The sequence below is a fragment of the Rhinatrema bivittatum genome, chromosome 3 (assembly GCF_901001135.1).
Source record: "Rhinatrema bivittatum chromosome 3, aRhiBiv1.1, whole genome shotgun sequence".
NCBI lineage: Eukaryota > Metazoa > Chordata > Amphibia > Gymnophiona > Rhinatrematidae > Rhinatrema > Rhinatrema bivittatum.
This window is the reverse complement of record NC_042617.1, coordinates 123,760,996-123,780,845: the sequence shown is the minus strand read 5'-3', so window position 1 is coordinate 123,780,845 and position 19,850 is coordinate 123,760,996. Positions and strand designations below refer to the sequence as shown.

The 19,850-nt window shown below is 48.3% G+C and overlaps 1 protein-coding gene across 4 annotated transcripts in view; it reads right to left on the bottom strand.

Annotated features, from left to right (window-relative positions):
- The window catches only part of XPO1 (exportin 1), a 321,445-nt gene that overhangs the window by 192,129 nt on the left and 109,466 nt on the right, over positions 1-19,850 (bottom strand). For all 4 annotated transcript variants that reach the window (XM_029593698.1, XM_029593697.1, XM_029593699.1 and 1 more), the window contains 2 exons: positions 12,811-12,859; positions 12,248-12,367 (listed from right to left, as the gene is read on the bottom strand). In XM_029593698.1, the coding sequence (XP_029449558.1) occupies positions 12,248-12,367; positions 12,811-12,859 (169 nt within the window). The remainder of the gene's footprint in view (positions 1-12,247; positions 12,368-12,810; positions 12,860-19,850) is intronic.

The following is a 19,850-nucleotide window of genomic DNA, read 5'->3' as shown; positions in this document are numbered from 1 at the left end:
CAGAAATCTAGACACGCCTGGATGTGAAGAATAGGGACTCCCCCTGAATGCATCCCCGTTAACAAGCTATGTAAGACACCTGTACCTTGAGCGTGTTCAAGGCCAAACCTACTCAGACTTTCTTGCAAAAACTCTAAGATCAAAGGAATAGACGCTGAAACAGTAATAAAAGAGTGGGTCTGACACCAATGTTCAAAGACTCGCTGGACCCAGATATAGGCCAAAGAGGTAGTACACTCTCGCACGCAAAAGAGTTTCCACCACCGGACTAGAATACCTCCAGGTTCAACAGCCGAGCCCTCTCAAGGGCCAAACCGCAAGACAAAACATATCCAAATTGCCATGAAATACTGGACACCTGCCTCAGAAGCCCCCCCTCCCCCCCAGTAGTGGCAGCTGCCACGGATCTCCTGCCAGTAGACAGATCTGCGTACCATGGCCTGTACGACCAATCTGGGACCACCAGGAGCACCAAGCCTGTTTGCCGTGCTCTATTTTGTATTGTCCGACCAATCATGGGCCACGGCGGAAACACTTAGAGCAACTTGCCCCGTGGCCAAGACTGAACACATCCAGAGTTCTAGAACATCCTGGGTCCGAATGTAAAAGCAATTCACTTTTGCATTCGTGCACCTCGCCACCAGATCCAGAAAGGGCCAACCCTATCGCTCCATGAGTCATCAAAACACTTTGGGAACCAAGACCCATTCTCCTGAATCCAACTCGTAACAACTGAGATAGTCCGCACACACACAGTCGACCCCTGCTATGTAAGAAGCTGACAATGCCAGTAAATGCTATTCCACCCATGGAAAAAGGAGATCCGTTTCCTGAGAGTCTTGCTGACTCAGAGTCCTCTCTTGAAGATTTATGTAGGCCACAGCTGTCGCATGGTCTGACATTACTTTCATTGCTTTTCCTACCAACTGAGCCTCAAACTGCAGTAAGGCTAGCTGAATTGCTTAGGCTTTCAGCCGCTTGATGGAACAAGATGCTTTTTCAGGAGCCCACTGTCCCTGCACTACTAAATCCAGACAGTGAGCTCCTCAACCCTGTAGATTCACATCTGTAGTGACCACCAACCAATCGGGAGTCTCCAACTCCATTCTTTTCTCCAGTTGGTCCTGGTATAACCACCAGAGCATCATCTCACTTTCGGCGGTAAGGTCAATGGCTCATTGTACTTCTGAGACAGAGGATTCCAGCGAGGGATCTCTGCAAAGAATGAATATGCACGCATGCCCAAGGAACCACCTCCATCGTCGTGGCTACTGATACCAGCATCGGTAGGTACGACCATACCGATGGAGAGACTGCCGATCTCAGGGCTCAGACTTGCCCCCAGATCTTCTGAGTGCGGGACTCTGGAAAAAAGCCATCTTGCCCTGAGCCATATCGAACCAGATACCCAGATACTTCAGAACCTGAGATAGCTGCAGGTTGCTCTTGGCCAAACTACCCATCCCAGGTGCTGCAGCAACTTAACCACCCTGCTTGACACCACCTAACTCTCCGCATTCGACTTGGCTTGGATTAGCCAGTCATCCAAATATGGATGAACCAGAATTCCCTCCTTGCGGAGAACAGCAGCCACCACTACCATCATCTTTGACAAGGTACTGGGCATTGTGGCCAAGCCAAACTGCAATGCCTGAAACTGGTAATGGCAGCCTAAAACAGCAGAGGGCAAGTAACGCTCATATAGTTTGCAAATTGGAAATGTGTAGGTACGCTTCTAAAAATCCAGAAGTAAAACTCTCCCCCCTGTACCACCATGACGACAGACCTTAAGGTTTCCATTTAAAAATAAGTATAGCAAATATTGCTTACCTGTAACAGGTGTTCTCACAGGACAGCAGGATGTTAGTCCTCACATATGGGTGACATCACAGAATGGAGCCCAATCACGGAACACTTTTATCAAAGTATCTAGAACTTTGACTGCCCCTACTGGGCATGCCCAGCATGGCACTAACCCTGCAGCCAGCAGGGGTTCCCCTTCAGTCTTGTTTAAAAGCTACAGGCAATGCCGAAAAATAAAATAAGAAAACGACCCCAACACCGCAGGGTGGCGGGCAGGTTTCGTGAGGACTAACATCCTGCTGTCCTGTGAGAACACTTGTTACAGGTAAGCAACATTTGCTTTCTCACAGGACAAGCAGGATGGTAGTCCTCACATATGGGTGAGTACCGAGCTGAGGATGTCCGGACATGCACCAAATGTACCCAAGACGTGCAACAGGCACAACAATTGGGGTAGAATTTGGGGGGAGGGCATCCTGAACCCCACCGGGCAGGCGGAAGGGTGTTGGTACGTCACGTCGTAAATAAGTTACGCAAGACAGACTGGCCGAAGATGGAATCTTGTATTCCGGCTTTGTCTAGGCCAGGGGTGGGAAATTCCAGTCTTCGAGGGCCACAAACATGTCGAGGTTTTAGGATATCCTAATGAATATGCATGACTTAGATTTGCATACAACTGAGACAGAGTGCATGCAAATCTCTCTCATGCATATTCATTAGGGATATCCTGAAAACCAGACTGGTTTGAGGCCCTCGAGGACCGGAACTGCCCACCCCTGGTCTAGGCAATAGTGGGCTGTAAAAGATTGGAGAGAACTCCAAGTGGCAGCCCTGCAAACGTCAGGAAGCAGCACCGATCGTAGGTGTGCTACTGAAGTCGCCATGGCCCTCACAGAGTGTGCTTTAACACAATCTTGAAATGGAATGCCCGCTTGCTGATAGCAAAAGGAAATGAAATCTGCTAGCTGGAGGAGAGAGTCTGCTTACCTACTGGCTGCCCCAATTTGTTAGGATGGAAAGAGATAAATTACCGAGTGCTCTTTCTGTGGGCAGCTGTACGGTCTAGGTAAAACCGTAGAGCCCGTTTGCAGTCAAGGGTATGCAGAGCCTGCTCTCCTGGATTGGAATGGGGCCTGGGAAAAAAGGTAGGTAGTATAATGGATTGATTGAGATGAAACTCTAATACTACCTTAGGCAAGAATTTAGGGTGAGTGCAAAGAACCGCCCGGTCCTACAGGAGTTTAGTATAAGGCGGATAGGTAACTAGAGCCTGTAATTCACTAACTCTGCAAGAGGAAGTGATTGCCAAGAGGAAAATCCCCTTCCATGTGAGGTAACAAAGTTCACAGGATTGGAGAGGCTCAAATGGTGGTTTCATGAACCGACCCAAATCCAGGTTAAGGTCCCAAGAAGGGGCTGGAGGACGCAGTGGAGGCTTGAGGTGAAGCAAGCCCTTCAAGAAGCGTGTTACAAGGGGTTGTACTGAGATAAGGACACTCCTGATACCTTTATGGAAGGCGGCTACCGCACTGACATGCATTCTGATGGAGGAAGTTTTAAGACCTGACTGACAGGTGTCAGAGGTAGTCTAGAAACTTTGGGATTGGACAGGTAAAGGGATCAAGGGCCTGAGAAGAGCATCATGATGTGAACCTGTTCCATTTGTAAGAATATGATTTTCTCGTGGAAGGCTTCCGTGAAGCAATCAAGACACGGGAGACTGGATCAGAAAGGTTAAGCAGCTGAAGGATTAACCTTTCAACATCCATGCCGTCAGGGACCGGGCTTGCAGATTGGGATGGTGGAGGCACCAGTCGTTTTGAGTGATTAGAAGCGGATCTGTTCCCAGAGGAATGTGCCTGTGAATGGAAAGATCCTGAAGTATTGAAAACCACACCTGGCGGGGCCAGTGGGGTGCTATCAGGATCATGGTTCCCTTGTCCTGACATAACTTCACAAGAATCTTCGAGAGAAGTGGAAGTGGAGGGAATGCATATAGGAGACCAGATACCCATGAGAGGGAGAACTTATCTCTTGGTGGATAATATTGGCTGCGAGTGAGCGAGCAGAAATTGCCTACTTTGCGATTCTGGGGTGACGCAAAGAGGTCTATTTGAGGATAACCCCATTTTTGGAAGATGGAATTTGCTACTGAGGGGGTTAGAGACCACTCGTGTGGTTGGAAGGTGCGACTCAACTTGTCTGCCAACACGTTGTCCACTCCCGGTAAGTAGGTGGCCCTGAGGTACATCGAGTAGGAGAGGGCCTCCGCCCAAATCTGTGCAGCTTCCTGACAGAGAAGGTAGAATCCTGTGCCTCCTTGTTTGTTGATGTACCACATGGCCACCTGGTTGTCCGTCTGGATCAGGGTGACTTGACTGGACAGGCGATCCTGAAATACTCTGAGAGTGTATCGAATTGCTCGTAGTTCCAGGAAATTTATCTGGTGTTTGGCTTCCTCTGGAGACCAAGAACCTTGTTGTCTGGAGATCGGCCATATGGGCTCCCCACCTGAAGTTGGAAGCATCGGTGGTTAGAGTTATGTGAGGGTTTGGCGCCTGAAATGGCAAGCCCTGTAGAAGATTGATTTGATTCGTCCACCAGGCGAGAGACAGACGGAGTGAGTCGGTGACGTGGACAATGGTCGACAGGGGCTGAATGGATTGAGTCCATTGCGACCTTAGGGTCCACTGCATGACTCTCATGGCCTGGCGAGCCATTGGGGTGACCTGAACTGAGGACACCATGTGTCCTAGGAGGATGAGAAAACGATGAGCAGTCGTCGAGCGTTGAGACTGCAGCTGATGTGCCAGAGACACGAGAGTGAGGGCTCGTTGTCGAGGCAGGAAAGCCTTTGCTTGCAAGGTGTCCAAGTCTGCCCCAATGAACGATAAGGTTTGAGATGGGACTAAACAGGATTTGTCGTAATTGACTAGAAATCAGAGTGAAATTAGAGTGGTTAAGGTGAGATGTAGGGATGACAAAGCGGCACCGAGTCAGAGCCCTGATTAACCAATCGTCCAGATAGGGGTAGACATGAACACCTTGAGTCCTGAGGAAGGCGGCAACCGCGACGAGGCATGTTGTAAAGACTCGTGGTGCAGACGCTAGGCCGAATGGAAGCACGCGATACTGATAGTGTTTGGGGCCTACGAGAAACCTCAGGTATTTACGATGAGATGGAGTTATTGCAATATGAGTGTATGCGTCCTGGAGGTCGAGAGAGCAGAGCCAGTCTCCTCTTTGTTGAAGAGGAAGAAGCGAGCCCAAGGTTACCATCTTGAACTTTTCTCTCTGGAGGTACTTGTTGAGGACTCGTACACCCAGAATTGGACGAACGCCTCCCGATCTTTTGGGTATTAGAAAGTACCAGGAATAGAACCAGAGACCTTGCTGAGGGAATGGTACTGGTTCTATTGCTCTGGATTGGAGTAGGAGGGAGACCTCCTGCTCCGGGAACAATGAATGGTCAGATGTTTTCCACGCCATTAGAGGCGGGGAATCTGGTGGGATGGAGAGAAAATTGAGATGATAGCCCTGAGCAATTATTGCTAGGACCCAGTGGTCCGAGGTGATTGATTGCCATATGTTGTTGAAATGGCAAAACCGTCCTCCCACTGGTATGTGTGGTAATGGAATCTGGCTGCTGCTCTCTACGTGAGAATCAAAAGCCAGAAGCAGGGCCCAGCTGGGGGGCTATCTGTGGCTTTTGTTTTCGGGTCTGACGAGACTGTAATTTGAGGAATGGTCTCAAAGAACAACATCTGGCTGCTGGCGGGTAGGACTTCTTTGGTCTGTAGAAAGACTTTTTAGAGTCCTTCCGGAAAGGCTGTTTGGAAGGATAATCCGAAGGTATCAGAGAGCTGTTTGAGAATCTCATGATGGTCCTTTAATTCAGCCACTGTCTTTTGAATCTGCTCGCCAAAGAGACTGTCTTCTCTACAGGGAAGGTCAGACAACCTATCTTGGACTTCCAGTCGAAGGTCTGAAGACTTGAGCCAAGCCCATCGACTCGCTGAAATAGCTGCTGCAGATACTCTGGTTGCAGTGTCGAAGATGTCATAACATGATCTGATCTCATGTTTTCCTGCCTCTAAACCCTTATTAATTAGGGTGTGGAGTTGTTCTGGAAGTGACTGAGACATAGAGGTTGTCAACTCCTGCATCTTCTTAAAAATGACCATTATATTGGGTCATATAGAGTTGGTAAGCGGAAATCCGGAGGATCAACATTGATCCTTGAAAGACTCGGCGACCAATGGTATCTAAAAACTTCTGTTCCTCGCCAGGGGGAAAGGAAGTGTGAGGTTTCGACCTTTTTGCTCTCTTTTGCGCAGATTCAACCACCACAGATTGGTGATCCAACTGAGGCTTCTGAAAGCCTGGAGCTGACTGCACCAAATAGGTAGAGTCAGTTTTCCTGTGGACTGGTGCAATGGAGCCAGGATGTTCCCAGTTCTTCTTGAGGAGATCTAGAAGAACTTGGTGGATAGGGATGGAGATGATTGCCTTGGGTGCATACAGGAATTGAAGCAACTCCATCATTTGACGTCTGTCGTCCTGTTCCGTTAATAATTGGAAGGGGACCAATTCAGACATTTCCTTCACAAAATTTATGAAAGAAAGGTCCTCTGGATGAAAACGCTTTCTACTCTCAGTGGGTGAAGGAGGTGATGGCAAGTCATCGGTGTCTGGTGAGGAATCATCAGTCCAGGTATCATAAGGGTCAGCACCTGTCCCTCTAGGAACTGGAGAGGGACGGGGGAGTTGGATACCTGAAGGTCCCGTCTAAGCTCCGAAGGCATCGAAGGAATAACCGGAGGCACCGATGAAAGCAATGAAGGCCCTGGCGCAGGCATCGGTAGATGACTCGATGACGCCGATGGAAGTACTGGCACCGATCTTGATGGCTGAGGCAGAACTCCTGATGGAGGAATGCAGAACGGTGTTTCTCCTCCAGATGATAAAGTAAGCGGGGAGGGCACCAGAGCCATCGGTGATCCGGGGTCCATCGGTGGAAAAGCGGCTATAAGTGCTTGCATTCTCGATAGCAGCGGTGCCAAGGCTGCTGGAATTGGGTCAGTAGCCAGTTCCACTATCGGTACTGATGTCGGTGCCGGGGGAACCTGGAGTCAGTGCATCGCCTTATCGATGGCCTCCTGGACCATTCGGTCCAGTTCTTCTCGGAGACTTGGATCAAGCTGCCCCGGGCTCCAGAACAGAAGGAGGCAGAGGCATAGCCGGAGGGACCACCATTAAAGGCGGAGTCGCAGCTCCTGATGCCCTGTCGGGCGAGGAGTGCTTCTGTGACCCGGTCGCCGAAAAGGTCGGTGCCTTTTCTGGATGGGGTTTCTTTGACGGTGGCTCAGACAATGGTGAGGTTGATGGTCCGATGGTCCGAGACTTTCGATGCCAGTGGTGATGTTTCTCTTTACGATCCCCTCGGTCCTGAGGGGGAGAAGAGGATGTCGATGGCAGAGAAGTTGTCGATGCCGGACGGTCACCGATCAGTGGTCGATGCTGGCGCGACATTGATGGTGCCGGTTCAGATGACGTTGATACAATGGACGGAGTCGGGGTTTGAGCACGGAAGAGAAATTCCATCTTCTCCATTCTGGCCTTGCGACCTTTTGGTGTCATTAGGGCACATTTGGTGAAGGTCAAGACATCGTGCTCTCATCCAAGACATGACACAAACTTTGAGGGTCTGTAATGGACATGGTACGAGTACAGTCCAGGCACCGACGGAAACCCGACGCCATGGCCATAGAAAAAAATCGAGCCGCGGTACGGTCGACGGCCAGTAGGCTGCGAGGGCCAAACCAGACGGTAATAGACGGAAAACGGGTAAAAACTTACCAGAGTACCGCGGACTAAAAAAGCTAATGGAGGGACCCCTGTGGGGCAATTTAACTTTTAATAATTCCGTGAGGAAAATTCCTGTCACGAATCCTTGCAGAGCTTCTTAACCGTGTGGCTACTGCTGCGTGGAAAAAAAGAAGACTGAAGGGGGACCCCTGCTGGCTGCAGGGTTAGTGCCATGCTGGGCATGCCCAGTAGGGGCCAGTCAAAGTTCTAGAAACTTTGACAAAAGTGTTCCGTGATTGGGCTCCATTCTGTGATGTCACACATATGTGAGGACTACCATCCTGATTGTCCTGTGAGAAACCGAAGGGCTCGATTGACTCCCTTTAGATCCAGAATAGGTCGAAAAGCACCCTTATTGGGAACCAAGAAGAGAATGGAATAACGGGTCTATGCCTTCCTGATACTTTGGAATTGGCACCACAGACTTCAGAGCGAGCAGCCTCTGCAACATGACCTGAACTGCTTGCTGCCCACTTTTTTGCAGAGTGGCAAGGGGAAAGCATAAAAGTGTCAGAGAGGATGGATAAGTTCCAAGACATACACGTCGGGCACCACTTCCAGAACCCACTGGTCGGAAGTGATGTTGGCCCACCTCCGAAAAAATTGAGACAAGTGGCCGCTATCTCCGGAATCAGAGAATGGACCCTTAAAACTTCATTGTGAGGAACAAGGAGCTGCGGAGCCAGAGGTACTGTCTTTACTTGGTTTCTTTGCCTGAAAGTACTGAGACCTGGCAAAGGAATGGGACCTCTGGTTACGCAAATCTCTGGAAGAGCGAAAACACTGGGCGCTCTGAAATTGCCCCTTCACTGATGAAAACCAGAGAACACATTTCCTCTATTACCCGAAGACAGGAAATCTAGAGTATCCCCATCGATCTGCCATCTTCTCTAACTCCTCCCCAAATAATAAGCGCCCCTTAAAAGGCAAATTGGTGAGGCTGGACTTTGAAATAGTATCAGCAGACCAGTTCCGCAACCAGAGGAATCTTCGGGATGCAATCACCGAAGCCACCCCTGAGCAGACGTATGCGCCAAATCATATCCTGCATCTGCCAAGAAAGCAACTCCCAGCTCCAGGTACAGGCCCATTCTCACCCAATGCATCATGAGCTTCCTGGGCCAACTGCAAACCAGCCCTGGCCAATATACAACAGCATGTGGAGATTTGAAGATTCATGGCCACTCCCTCAAAGGCCTGTTTCAAAATCACCTCAATCTTTCAATCCTGGGCATCTTTTAATGTTGTACCTTCTTCCACTGGGAAAGGGCATCCACCATGGGAAACCGGAGCTTCTTTCTCGCTTTAGGTACAAACCCGCTAATGAGCAACCCCCTTTAAGATTAGCCGTAGGAGAACTCCATTCCAAATCAATCAATTCCTGAACAGTCTCATGCAGAGGAAAAAACCATGATGCCTTTTGCAAACTAACCATCACAGGATTCTTTGGATCCTGAGTCGCCACAGGCAAAGCCTTCAAAAAACCAAGGGACTTCAGGGTCTTCAAATTCAAACCAGACATCTAGTCTCTTTGAAAAGCCGAAGCATCATCATGTGCAGCTCTGCAGCTGGAGGAATCTCCCCCTCCTCCAAAAATGCCTCATCAGGATCCCAAGGCCTCCCAAGAGCCTCCTTAAGGATCTGTGTTCTCACCTTCTCCCCCAGCATGCTGAGCCCTTCTCTCATTTCCCGTCTGGGAGGGGGAGACTATCGTCTTTTGACCGCTTCCACGATCTCTGAGGGAGATGATTGATGTGGGCGTTCCCAAGGTTCCACCCAGGACCTTTCCTGCTCTTTACAAAAGACCTGAGGTCCTTTAAAATATTCCAACCATGACATGTTGGAAAGATTGATTACTTGAGCAGGGAAAGCCCCTTCCAAGCTCACCCTGTGGGAGTTGGCAGGCGAGGCAGCGGGGAAGACTTACCTCCTCCAGGAGGCGCTGTGGTTATACTTCCCTCCTGAGAATCTGGAGCTCCTGAAGTCCTGGCAGAGACATCCCCCTGTGCTTCTACACATTTTTGGCAAATGCTCAGTGATCTCCCGGGGCTAATCACCCTCATATGACAGGCAGAGCAGAAGCTCAGCTTTTTCCCACGCCTCTCTCCTGACGCCATCTCTTCCCTGCACGAGCCACAGCAGAACATTGCACCTCCAAAATGGTGCCTGCCGTGTGGTTTTTCTCCCCGCAGTACTCCAGCCAGCTCAAAAATAGCAGCACCTCAGCCCCAGCACTCAAGGCAGCCTTTATCCCTGCCCCTGATCTATGTGCAGTCACTAGCAAAGTCTGCTGGTGCGGGGGGGGGTGTTACTTTATTCACCACGCTGAAGACCAGGTAAGGCAGAACAGCAGACACACACAGAGGCAGGAATCAGGCAGAGGAGAGGAAAGGAGAAGACAAAACAGACAGAAGAGGTAGAGAGAATTCAACAGGGCTGAGCCCAAGGCTCCCTTACCCTACCACACACTCCCTTTACAGAAACTCTTCCTCTGTCAGGAGAGGGGCTAGGGCACCAGCCTTCATTTCACTCATGTTCTGATATATCAGACACTCAACTGAGGGAGGGAGCAAATGCTATCACCAGAGGAGGTCAGGACAGCCTGTTCAATCCTGGCAGGCCGAAGTCCACAAGCAAAGATGCATGTCCACTACCTGTGGAGACAGAGAAATACTGGCTGGCTGATGGCTGTGGTGAGCTATATGAGAGGGACGTCAGTGAGTCATTGTTCTTAGTCTCCACCTGATGATTGGAGTGCACAACCCACTGGTGTGGACTCGCTTGCCCATATGAAGAGGAAATGAAACTGTGGACCTGCTACTGAAAATTTGTAAAACTACCAGTAACATTGTGTATGGTACCTGAAGACTGGAGGGATGCCAATGTGACACCAAATTTTTAGAAAGGGATCAAGGGTTGATCCAAGAAACTACAGACCAGTGGAGAACAGCCAAATTCCAGAGATGAGACTAGAGCTAGAATAGAGGATTAAATAGAGATGAGACTGAAGCAATGAAACTTTGGGGGAAGAGGCCAATTGGATATACAAGGCAGGGAAAAAACCCTATAACCAGTCAATCCCCCTCTGGCCCAATGACTAGAAAAGCCCCTGAAGAAAGCTCTGCTTAACCGGGGGAGGATGAGACCTTATTCATCTAACTCTTCTTCATCTGGCCTAGGCCTTTCATTCTCAGCATGGGATGCTTGCCTACCATCTGCTGGAGACAGAATATTGGCAGGTTGAGGCAGGTTAGGATCCTATAAGGATGACATGAACAAATCTGTTCTGTGTCACCCTGTACTGGAAGAGAAGTATAAACCATGCACCTGGACTGGTCTGGCTGGATGAAGAGGAAGACCAGCTTTCTGCTTCTGGTATCTGTGTTTTTTTCTTTAAGCTGCAACAGTGATTCCTACCAACAGAGTGCTAGTGCTGCAGTCTTTCCCTAGTACAAACTAGTGAAAAACAGCCTGGAAGTACTGTGCTGGGCAGGAGGGGCTCAAAGAGAAGTTGATTCACTTCCTGTCACTGGAATATTACTCTCCAAAGCCAGCGGAGAAGACCAACGAACAAAACTACTGAATATATGGTTCCTGTGCTGTTCAATACACAACAAAAATATTTATTTTAAAGCAGAAGAACTAAAACCTTGAATCTGACAGAGTAACAAAAATATAACTTATTAAACAAGTCAAACCATTTTCAAAACATTTCATTATTTTCAATCCCAAGTTATTCAAAAACAGCACTCTGCTTTCTTCACCGGTGTTCACTGCATTAACACACTGGACCAGACCAGGCCACACTGCTTGGGGTAGATATGACTTATTTCCATACAACAGGTTATTTTATAACACGCCACAAATTTGCAGGTTATTATGTGCCCAAGGTAAACCAATTTTCAAAGTAAGTTTGCTTTGAAAATTATGCTGGCAAAACTGTGGATACACAATTATATCTATTTGGTGTACACTGTTTTCTTGAAAGAATTTATACACACACACTTTTTAAAATCAGTGTGAGCATAAATCCCAACCTGCCTCAACTCCACCCCCTTGGAAGGCCTCTCCCCTATGAATGTAAAAAGTGTACATAGAGCATTGTATGTGTGCAGTCACACAATTTTCTAAAGGGCCATTTTGGAAGGTAAGGCACTACCTTACCCACAGAAGTCCCTTTTGAAAATTGCCCTCTCTGAAAACAAGTCTAACACGCAGGATAAACAACTAGCTAAGGCAGAATGAGTTATGATTTGAAAATATCATTCATGTGAAAGTACAAATATAATTGACTCCATTCTCAAACTAACATCTGAAGAAAGCAAGAGTATAGAAATATAGAATTTGTTATTCTTTATCTCAACTAAATATGCCAGAGTACATTAAAATGCCTGACTGATGAGACCTACAAATGTTTACATACATGGTCCTATTAGGAAACCCTCTCCCCCAAAACAAATACCATTTACCCACTGTAAGGAGTCGTTAAACTCAAAAGATAAATGGTCTATTAGAACAATGAATAGGTATACATTTTTTAAATTAGAGAAAATAAGTTCTTAAAAATGCATCTTACCTTGTATATTAATGTGCTGATTAGTTTGGTCTCAAAGATGTATCCCAATGGAATCCAATTAAGAAATCTCAGCAACGTTTCCAACGTTGCATGAACAAGAGGAGCATTTTGTGAGTTTTCCTACAATGAGAACATTAAAAAAAAAAAAAAGTACAAAACAAGTAGTTTCTACCACTCCCTTTTGGACTATTCTATCAGATTTGCCCCTGCTGAAGCTCAGTGTATTGAACCTACATCTGCAGTTACTCATGGTTTCTCCCTTCCCATTTAGCCTAATCGCTGCAGCAACAGTCTTGTAGTTCCAGAAGCACATGCAGACTGTGTTGCTTTCTGAAATTCAGCATAAGTGTGTCTGTTCTAGCAGATACCACCACTGTGGCTTGGAAACCCTCTTCACTAGGAGCTATGAATGCCAACTCTACAACATTTTTAATCCTGACCAGTCCATGGAATAGAAATTAGTTTAAAGAATCCATAAAGCACTACCATTTAGTCTTTATAAAGCCACTTTTGCTTTCCTAAAGAAAAATCTGAATTTATATAAAATTACGATTCACACTTACCATCACAAATTGACAAAGCTGGAAAATTTGTGAAAACTCATTACACATACTAAAAGCAAAACAAAAAAAAATTATTAGGAAAAACATCTGAAACAACTAATGACAGTTTGTTACATGTTAACAAGCTCAACATTAACTTTTTTTTTTTTTTTTTTTTACATAAGGCTAGCTATCATATACTCACACCTCTAGGTATTTGCCACAGTTAAAATAGAATAATAAATAAAACAAACAAAAAAGATGCTGTCAGATATAAAACAGGGTGACCATATAGCAACATGTTCAGGAATACAAACTATGGCAATGCAAGGATTTTTTTTCCTTTTACATAAGAACTCCATTGTGTAATCAGAACTACATTTTTATGAAAACAACAGGATAACAGCAGGAACCTGTCACCTAGATATATAAAAATATACCCAGAATGCCAAGTCAAATTAAAAACATGACTAGAGCAAGTTTTCTTACTATAAACAGCAGGATGAATTAACCATGATATGTGGATATCATCATCCGGTGGCAGTCAACAAACTCTTTTCTCCTAGCTATAGAGCTTTCAGTTCTACTAGCATGTGCGCTCCCTCTTGAGCCTCTTCAGTCTACATCAGAGCTAAATCTAGCTATGTAGTTGACTCTCCAGGAAGGTCGGCGGGTATTCTATGGCTACTTCATCCTGCTATCTATGGAAAACACAGTTTATGAAAAGCAATCTTGCTTGTTCCACTGATAAGCAAGCTGAATAAGCCATTACATATGAGATGTCCCAAACTGAGGACTGCAGTGGAACATTTACTGAATAAGCAACCCAGACTCCACAGTGAAGAGTAGATTACTGAGAGAAAGCAAATGTTGCTTACCTGTAACAGGTGTTCTCACAGGACAGCAGGATGTTAGTCCTCACACATATGGAAGACATCATCAGGATGCAGCCCAATCACAGAAAACGTCTGTCAAAGTTTCCAGAACTTTGACTGGCCCCTACTGGGCATGCCCAGCATGGCACTAACCCTGCAGCCAGCAGGGGTCCCCCTTCAGTCTTATTTGAAAGCTACAGGCAGTGCCAAAAAATAAAACAAAACGTTACGAGCCCAACATCGCGGGGCGGCGGGCGGGTTTCGTGAGGACTACCATCCTGCTGTCCTGTGAGAACACCTGTTACAGGTAAGCAACATTTGCTTTCTCACAGGACAAGCAGGATGGTAGTCCTCACATATGGGTGAGTACCGAGCTGAGGATGTCCGAACATGCAAATGTACCCAAAGGCGTGCAACAGGCACAACAACTGGGGCGGAATTTGTAGAGGGCATCCTGAACACCACCGGGCAGTTGGAAGGGTGTTGGTTCGTCACATTGTAAACAGGTTACGAAAGACAGACTGGCCGAAGATGGAATCTTGTCTTCAGGCTTTGTCCAAGCAATAGTGGGCTGCAAAAGTGTGGAGGGAACTCCAGGTGGCAGCCCTGCAAATGTCAGGAAGCGGCACCGACCGCAGGTGTGCTACTGAAGTCGCCATGGCCCTCACAGAGTGTGCTTTAACAGGGTCTTGAAAAGGAATGCCCGCTTGCTGACAGCAAAAGGATATGCTCCGCTAACCAGGAGGAGAGAGTCTGCTTACCCACAGACTTCCCTAACTTGTTAGGGTGGAAAGAGACAAACAATTGAGTGTTTTCCCTGTGGGCAGTTGTACGATCTAGGTAAAACGCTAGAGCCCGTTTACAGTCAAGGATATGCAGAGCCTGTTCTCCTGGGTTGGCATGGGGCCTGGGAAAAAAGGTAGGTAGTATGATGGATTAAGATGAAAATCCGAAACTCCCTTAGGTAAGAATTTCGGGTGAGTGCGGAGTACCGCCCGGTCCTGCAGAAGTTTAGTGTAAGGCAGATAGGTAACTAGGGCCTGCAATTCACTAACTCTGCGAGCTGAAGTGATTGCCAAAAGGAAAATCGCTTTCCATGTGAGATATCGAAGTTCACAAGAGTGAAGAGGCTCGAATGGTGGTTTCATGAGCCGACCCAGAACTAGATTAAGGTCCCAAGAAGGGGCCGGAGGACATAGCAGAGGCTTGATGTGGAGCAAGCCCTTCAAAAAAATGTGTTACAAGGGGGTGTACTGATAGAGACATCCCCGACACCTTTATGGAAGGCGGCTACCGCACTGACATGCATTCTAATGGAGGAAGTCTTAAGACCTGACTCTGATAGATGCCAGAGATAGTCCAGAAATTTTGGGATTGGAAGGAAAAGGAGTCAAGGGACTGAGAAGAGCACCATGTCGTGAACCTTTTCCATTTGTAAGAGTAAGCTTTTCTCGTGGAAGACTTCCGTGAAGCAATCAAGACACGGGAAACTGGCTCAGAAAGGTTAAGTGGTTGAAGGATTAACCTTTCAACATCCATGCCATCAGGGACAAGGCTTGAAGATTGGGATGTCGTAGGCACCAGTCGTTTTGAGTGATCAGGAGCAGGTCCTTTCCCAAGGGAATGTGCCTGCGGATGGAGAGGTCCTGAAGTATTGGAAACCACACTTGGCACGGCCAGTGAGCTGCTATCAGGATCATGGCTCCCTTGCCTGACATAACTTCACGAGAGTCTGCGAGAGAAGAGGAAGTGGAGGGAATGCGTAGAGCAGACCGGTTGTCCAAGAGAGGGAGAATGCGCCTCTGAGTTGAGAGTGTTTGCTGCGAATGAGAGAGCAGTAGTTCTCCACTTTGCGGTTTTGTGGGGACGCAAAGAGGCCTATCCGAGGATATCCCCACTGTTGGAAGATGGAGTTCGCTACTGAGGTGTTGGGAGACAACTCGTGCGGTTGAAGACACGACTCGGCTTGTCTGTCAGGACATTGTCCACTCCCGGTAACCAGGTGGCCCTGAGGTACACTGAATGGGAGAGAGCTTCCTCCCAAATCTGCGCAGCTTCCTGACACAGAAGGAAGGAGCCTGTGCCTCCCTTTTTGTTGATGTACCACATTGCCACCTGGTTGTCTGTCTGAATCAGGATGACTTGATTTGAGAGGCAATCCTGAAAGGCCCTGAGAGCATATCTGATTGCTCGAAGTTCCAGGAAATTTATTTGGTGTTTGGCTTCCTCTGGAGACCAAACGCCTTGTGTCTGCAGATTGGCTACATGGGCTCCCCACCCGAGGTTGGAAGCATCGGTGGTGAGAATGATTTGAGGATTTGGAACCTGGAAGGGCAATCCACCAGGCGAGAGACAGACGGAGTGAGTCGGTTATATGGACAATGGCCGACAGGCTGAATAGCTTGAGTCCACTGAGACCTCAGAGTCCAGTGCATGAGTCTCATGGCCAAGCGGGCCATTGGTGTGACATGGACTGAGGATGCCATGTGTCCCAGGACGAGGAGAAATTGGCATGCAGTCGCGGAGTGCTGAGACTGCATCTGGTGAGCAAGGGACACAAGGGTCAGTGCTCGTTGTCGAGGTAGGAAAGCTTTTGCTTGTAAGGTGTCCAAGTCTGCCCCAATGAACGATAAGGTTTGAGATGGAACTAAGTAGGATTTGTCGTAGTTGACAAGAAATCCTAGCGAAATTAGAATGTGTAAGGTTAGATTCAGGGACGACAGAGCAGCTTGCTGAGTGGGAGCCCTGATTAACCAATCGTCCAGGTAGGGGTAGCTGTGAACACCTTGGGTTCTGAGGAAAGCTGCGACAACTACGAGGTATTTGGTAAAGACTCGTGGCACAGACGCTAGGCCGAATGGGAGCACTCGATATTGATAGTGCTTGGGGCCTATTAGAAACCTCAGGTACTTGCGATGAGCTGGAGTTATCGCAATGTGGGTGTATGCATCCTGGAGTCCAGAGAGCAGAGCCAGTCTCCTCTTTGTAGAAGAGGTAGAAGCGATCCCAAGGTGACCATCTTGAACTTTTTTTGTTGAAGGTACTTGTTGAGGGCCCGTAGGTCTAGAATAGGACGGACACCTTCTGATTTTTTGGGGATTAGGAAGTACCGGGAATAGAACCCTAGGCCTTGCTGAGAGTATGGTACTGCTTCTATTGCTCTTGACTGGAGAAGGAGGGAAACCTCTTGACCCAGAAGAATGGAGTGTTCGGATGTTCTCAACGTCTGTAGAGGTGTGGAGTCCGGTGGCAGGGTGAGAAAGTTCAGATGGTAACCCTGAGCAATGATTGCCAATACCCATTGGTCGGATGTGATTGAATGCCACAAGTTGTGGAAGTGGCATAAATCGACCTCCCACTGGTATGTGCGACAGAGCAATCTGGCTGCTGCTCTCTAAGTGGAAGTCAAAAACCTGAAGCAGGTCCTGGTTGAGCTGCTTGTGGTTTTTGTTTACGGGCTTGACGAGACTGCGGTTTTTGATAAGGTCTCGTGGCACGAGATCTGGATGTAGCGGGTAAGACTTCTTTGGGCAGAAGAATGACTTCTTAGAGTCCTTTCTGAAAGGCTGTTTTGAGGAGACGTCAGAAGGCATCAAAGAGAGCTGTCTTAGGGTCTCATGATGGTCTTTTAATTCTGCTACCGTCCATTGAATCTGCTCGCCAAACAGATTATCCCCGACACAAGGCAGATCAGATAACTGGTCTTGTACTTCTGGGCGAAGGTCAGAAGACATGAGCCAGGCCTACCGCCTTGCCGAGATGGCAGCTGCAGACACTCTGGTAGAAGTGTCAAAAATGTCATAAGATGTTCTAATCTCATGCTTGCCTGCCTCAAAACCCTTATTGACTAGGGTTTGTAATTGCTCTTGAAATTACTGAGGCAGGGAGTCTGAAGTCTTGTATTTGCTTAAAAATGGCCCTGTTAAATTGGGTCATATAAAGCTGATAGGCTGCAATTCGGGAGAAGAGCATGGCCCCTTGGAATACTTGGCGACCAATGTTATCTAGGAACTTCTGTTCCTTTCCAGGAGGAACAGATGAGTGAGGCTTTGACCTCTTCGCCCTTTTTTGTGCAGACTCTACCACGACCGAGTGGTGACTGAGCTGTGATTTTTGAAATCCTGGGGCGGACTCCACTAAATAGGCAGTGTCAGCTTTCCTGTGTACTGGAGCAATGGAGCCAGGATGTTCCCAGTTCTTCTTGAGGAGATTGAGAAGGACCTGATGGATGGGAATAGAGGTAATTACCTTAGGGGCATCCAGGAATTGGAACAACTCCATCATCTGGTGCCTATTATCTTGAACCATCTGTAATTGAAAAGGAACTAATTCAGACATTTCCTTCACAAAGTTTATAAAGGAGAGGTCCTCTGGAGGAGAACGCTTCCTACTCTGATTGGGTAAAGGTAAATCATCGGTGTCTGTTGAAGTATCATCACCCCAGGTATCATAAGGATCAGCACCTGTTCCTCTAGGAACCAGAGGGGGACAGGGTGGTTGGATACCTGAAGGTCCCGGTCTAGGCTCCGAAGGAATCTGAGGAATTATCGGAGGCACCGATGATGGCATCGAAGGTGCCGGTGCAGGCATCGAGGGCATCAATGGATGACACTGTGGCGCCGATGGACGTATCGGCACTGATGGATGGGTCGGTGGCGAGGGACGTATTGGCATAGATGGCTGAGGCAGAACTCCCGATGGAAGGATGCGGAGCGGTGTTTCTCCTCCCGATGATGCTGTCAGTGGGGAGGGCATCGGAGCCATTGGAGACCCGGGATCCAAAGGTGGAAAAACAGCCATAAGTGCTTCCATCCTGGATAGCAGCGGTGCCAGTGCTGCCGGAATCGGGTCAATGATCGGTTCCACAGGCGGTACCGGTGTCTGTGCCGGAGAAACCTTAAGACGTTGCATCGCCTTGTCGATGGCCTCCTGAACCAACCGGTCCAATTCTTCTCGGAGACCTGAAGCAAGCAGCCCCGGTTCCGGAACAGAAGAAGGAGGCAGAGGCATAGCCGGAGGGACCACTGCTAAAGGCGAAGTCGCGGCTCCCGATCCCTGATCGGGTGAGGGTTGCCTCGGTGACCCGGTCGCAGGAATGGTCGGTGCCTTTCCTGGACGGGGGTCTCTTCAACAGCAGCTCAGACGATGGTGAGCTTAATGATTTTGCTCCCTCGATGGTCCGAGTCTTAGGGTGTCGATGGTGATGTTTCTTCCTGCGATCCCCTCAATCCTGAGGGGGAGTAGAGGGTGTCAATGGCCGAGAAGTTGTCGATGCCAGTCGGTCACTGGTCGGTGGTTGATAATGGCACGAAGTTGACGGTGCCGGTTCCGACGATGTCGATGCAATGGGCGGAGTCGGGGTTTGAGCACGGAAGAGAAGCTCCATCTTCTTCATTCTGGCCTTGCGACCCTTCGGTGTTATTAGGGCACATTTTGTGCAGGTCAAGACATCATGCTCGCGTCCTAGGCACAGGGTCTGCTTACCCACCGCCCTTCCCAGTCTTTTGGAATCAAAAGATACAAAGAGCTGGGTGGAAGGTCTGTGGCTTGCTGTACGATCCAGAAAGAAAGCCAAGGCCCTTTTGCACTCCAAGGTATGAAGGGCTCACTCTCCCGAGTGGGACCGAGGATTGGAGAAGAAGGTGGGTAACACGACAGACTGATTAATGTGGAAATCTGATACCACCTTGGGCAGAAACTTCGGATGCATACGCAACATCACACGATCATGGAAGAACTTCGTGTATGGTGGGTAGGTCACCAGAACTTGTGTTCATTGACCCTATGAACTAAAGTAATCGCTACCAGGAACAAAACTTTCCAGGTGAGAAACTTCAGGTCGCAAGATTGCAGCAGCTCAAAAGGGAGGGGGGGGGGGGGTCACATGAGCTGTGCCAGGACATTGTTGAGATCCCAGGCTGCAACAGGAGGCTGAAGAGGGGGCTTCAGTTGAAGGAGGCCCTGCATGAACCGGCCTACCAGAGGTTGCGCAGAAACCGGCGTGCCAGCAACACCCCAATGGTACGCACTGACAGCACTCAGGTGGACCCTGACTGAGCTGGTCTGAAGCCCAGACTCAGAGAGGTGTCACAGGTAGTCCAACAGCTGAGGGAGGGGGCAGGAGAAGGTATCCAAGTCATGCCCCGCACCCCAGATGGAAAATTTTTCCACTTCAAGCTGTAGGAC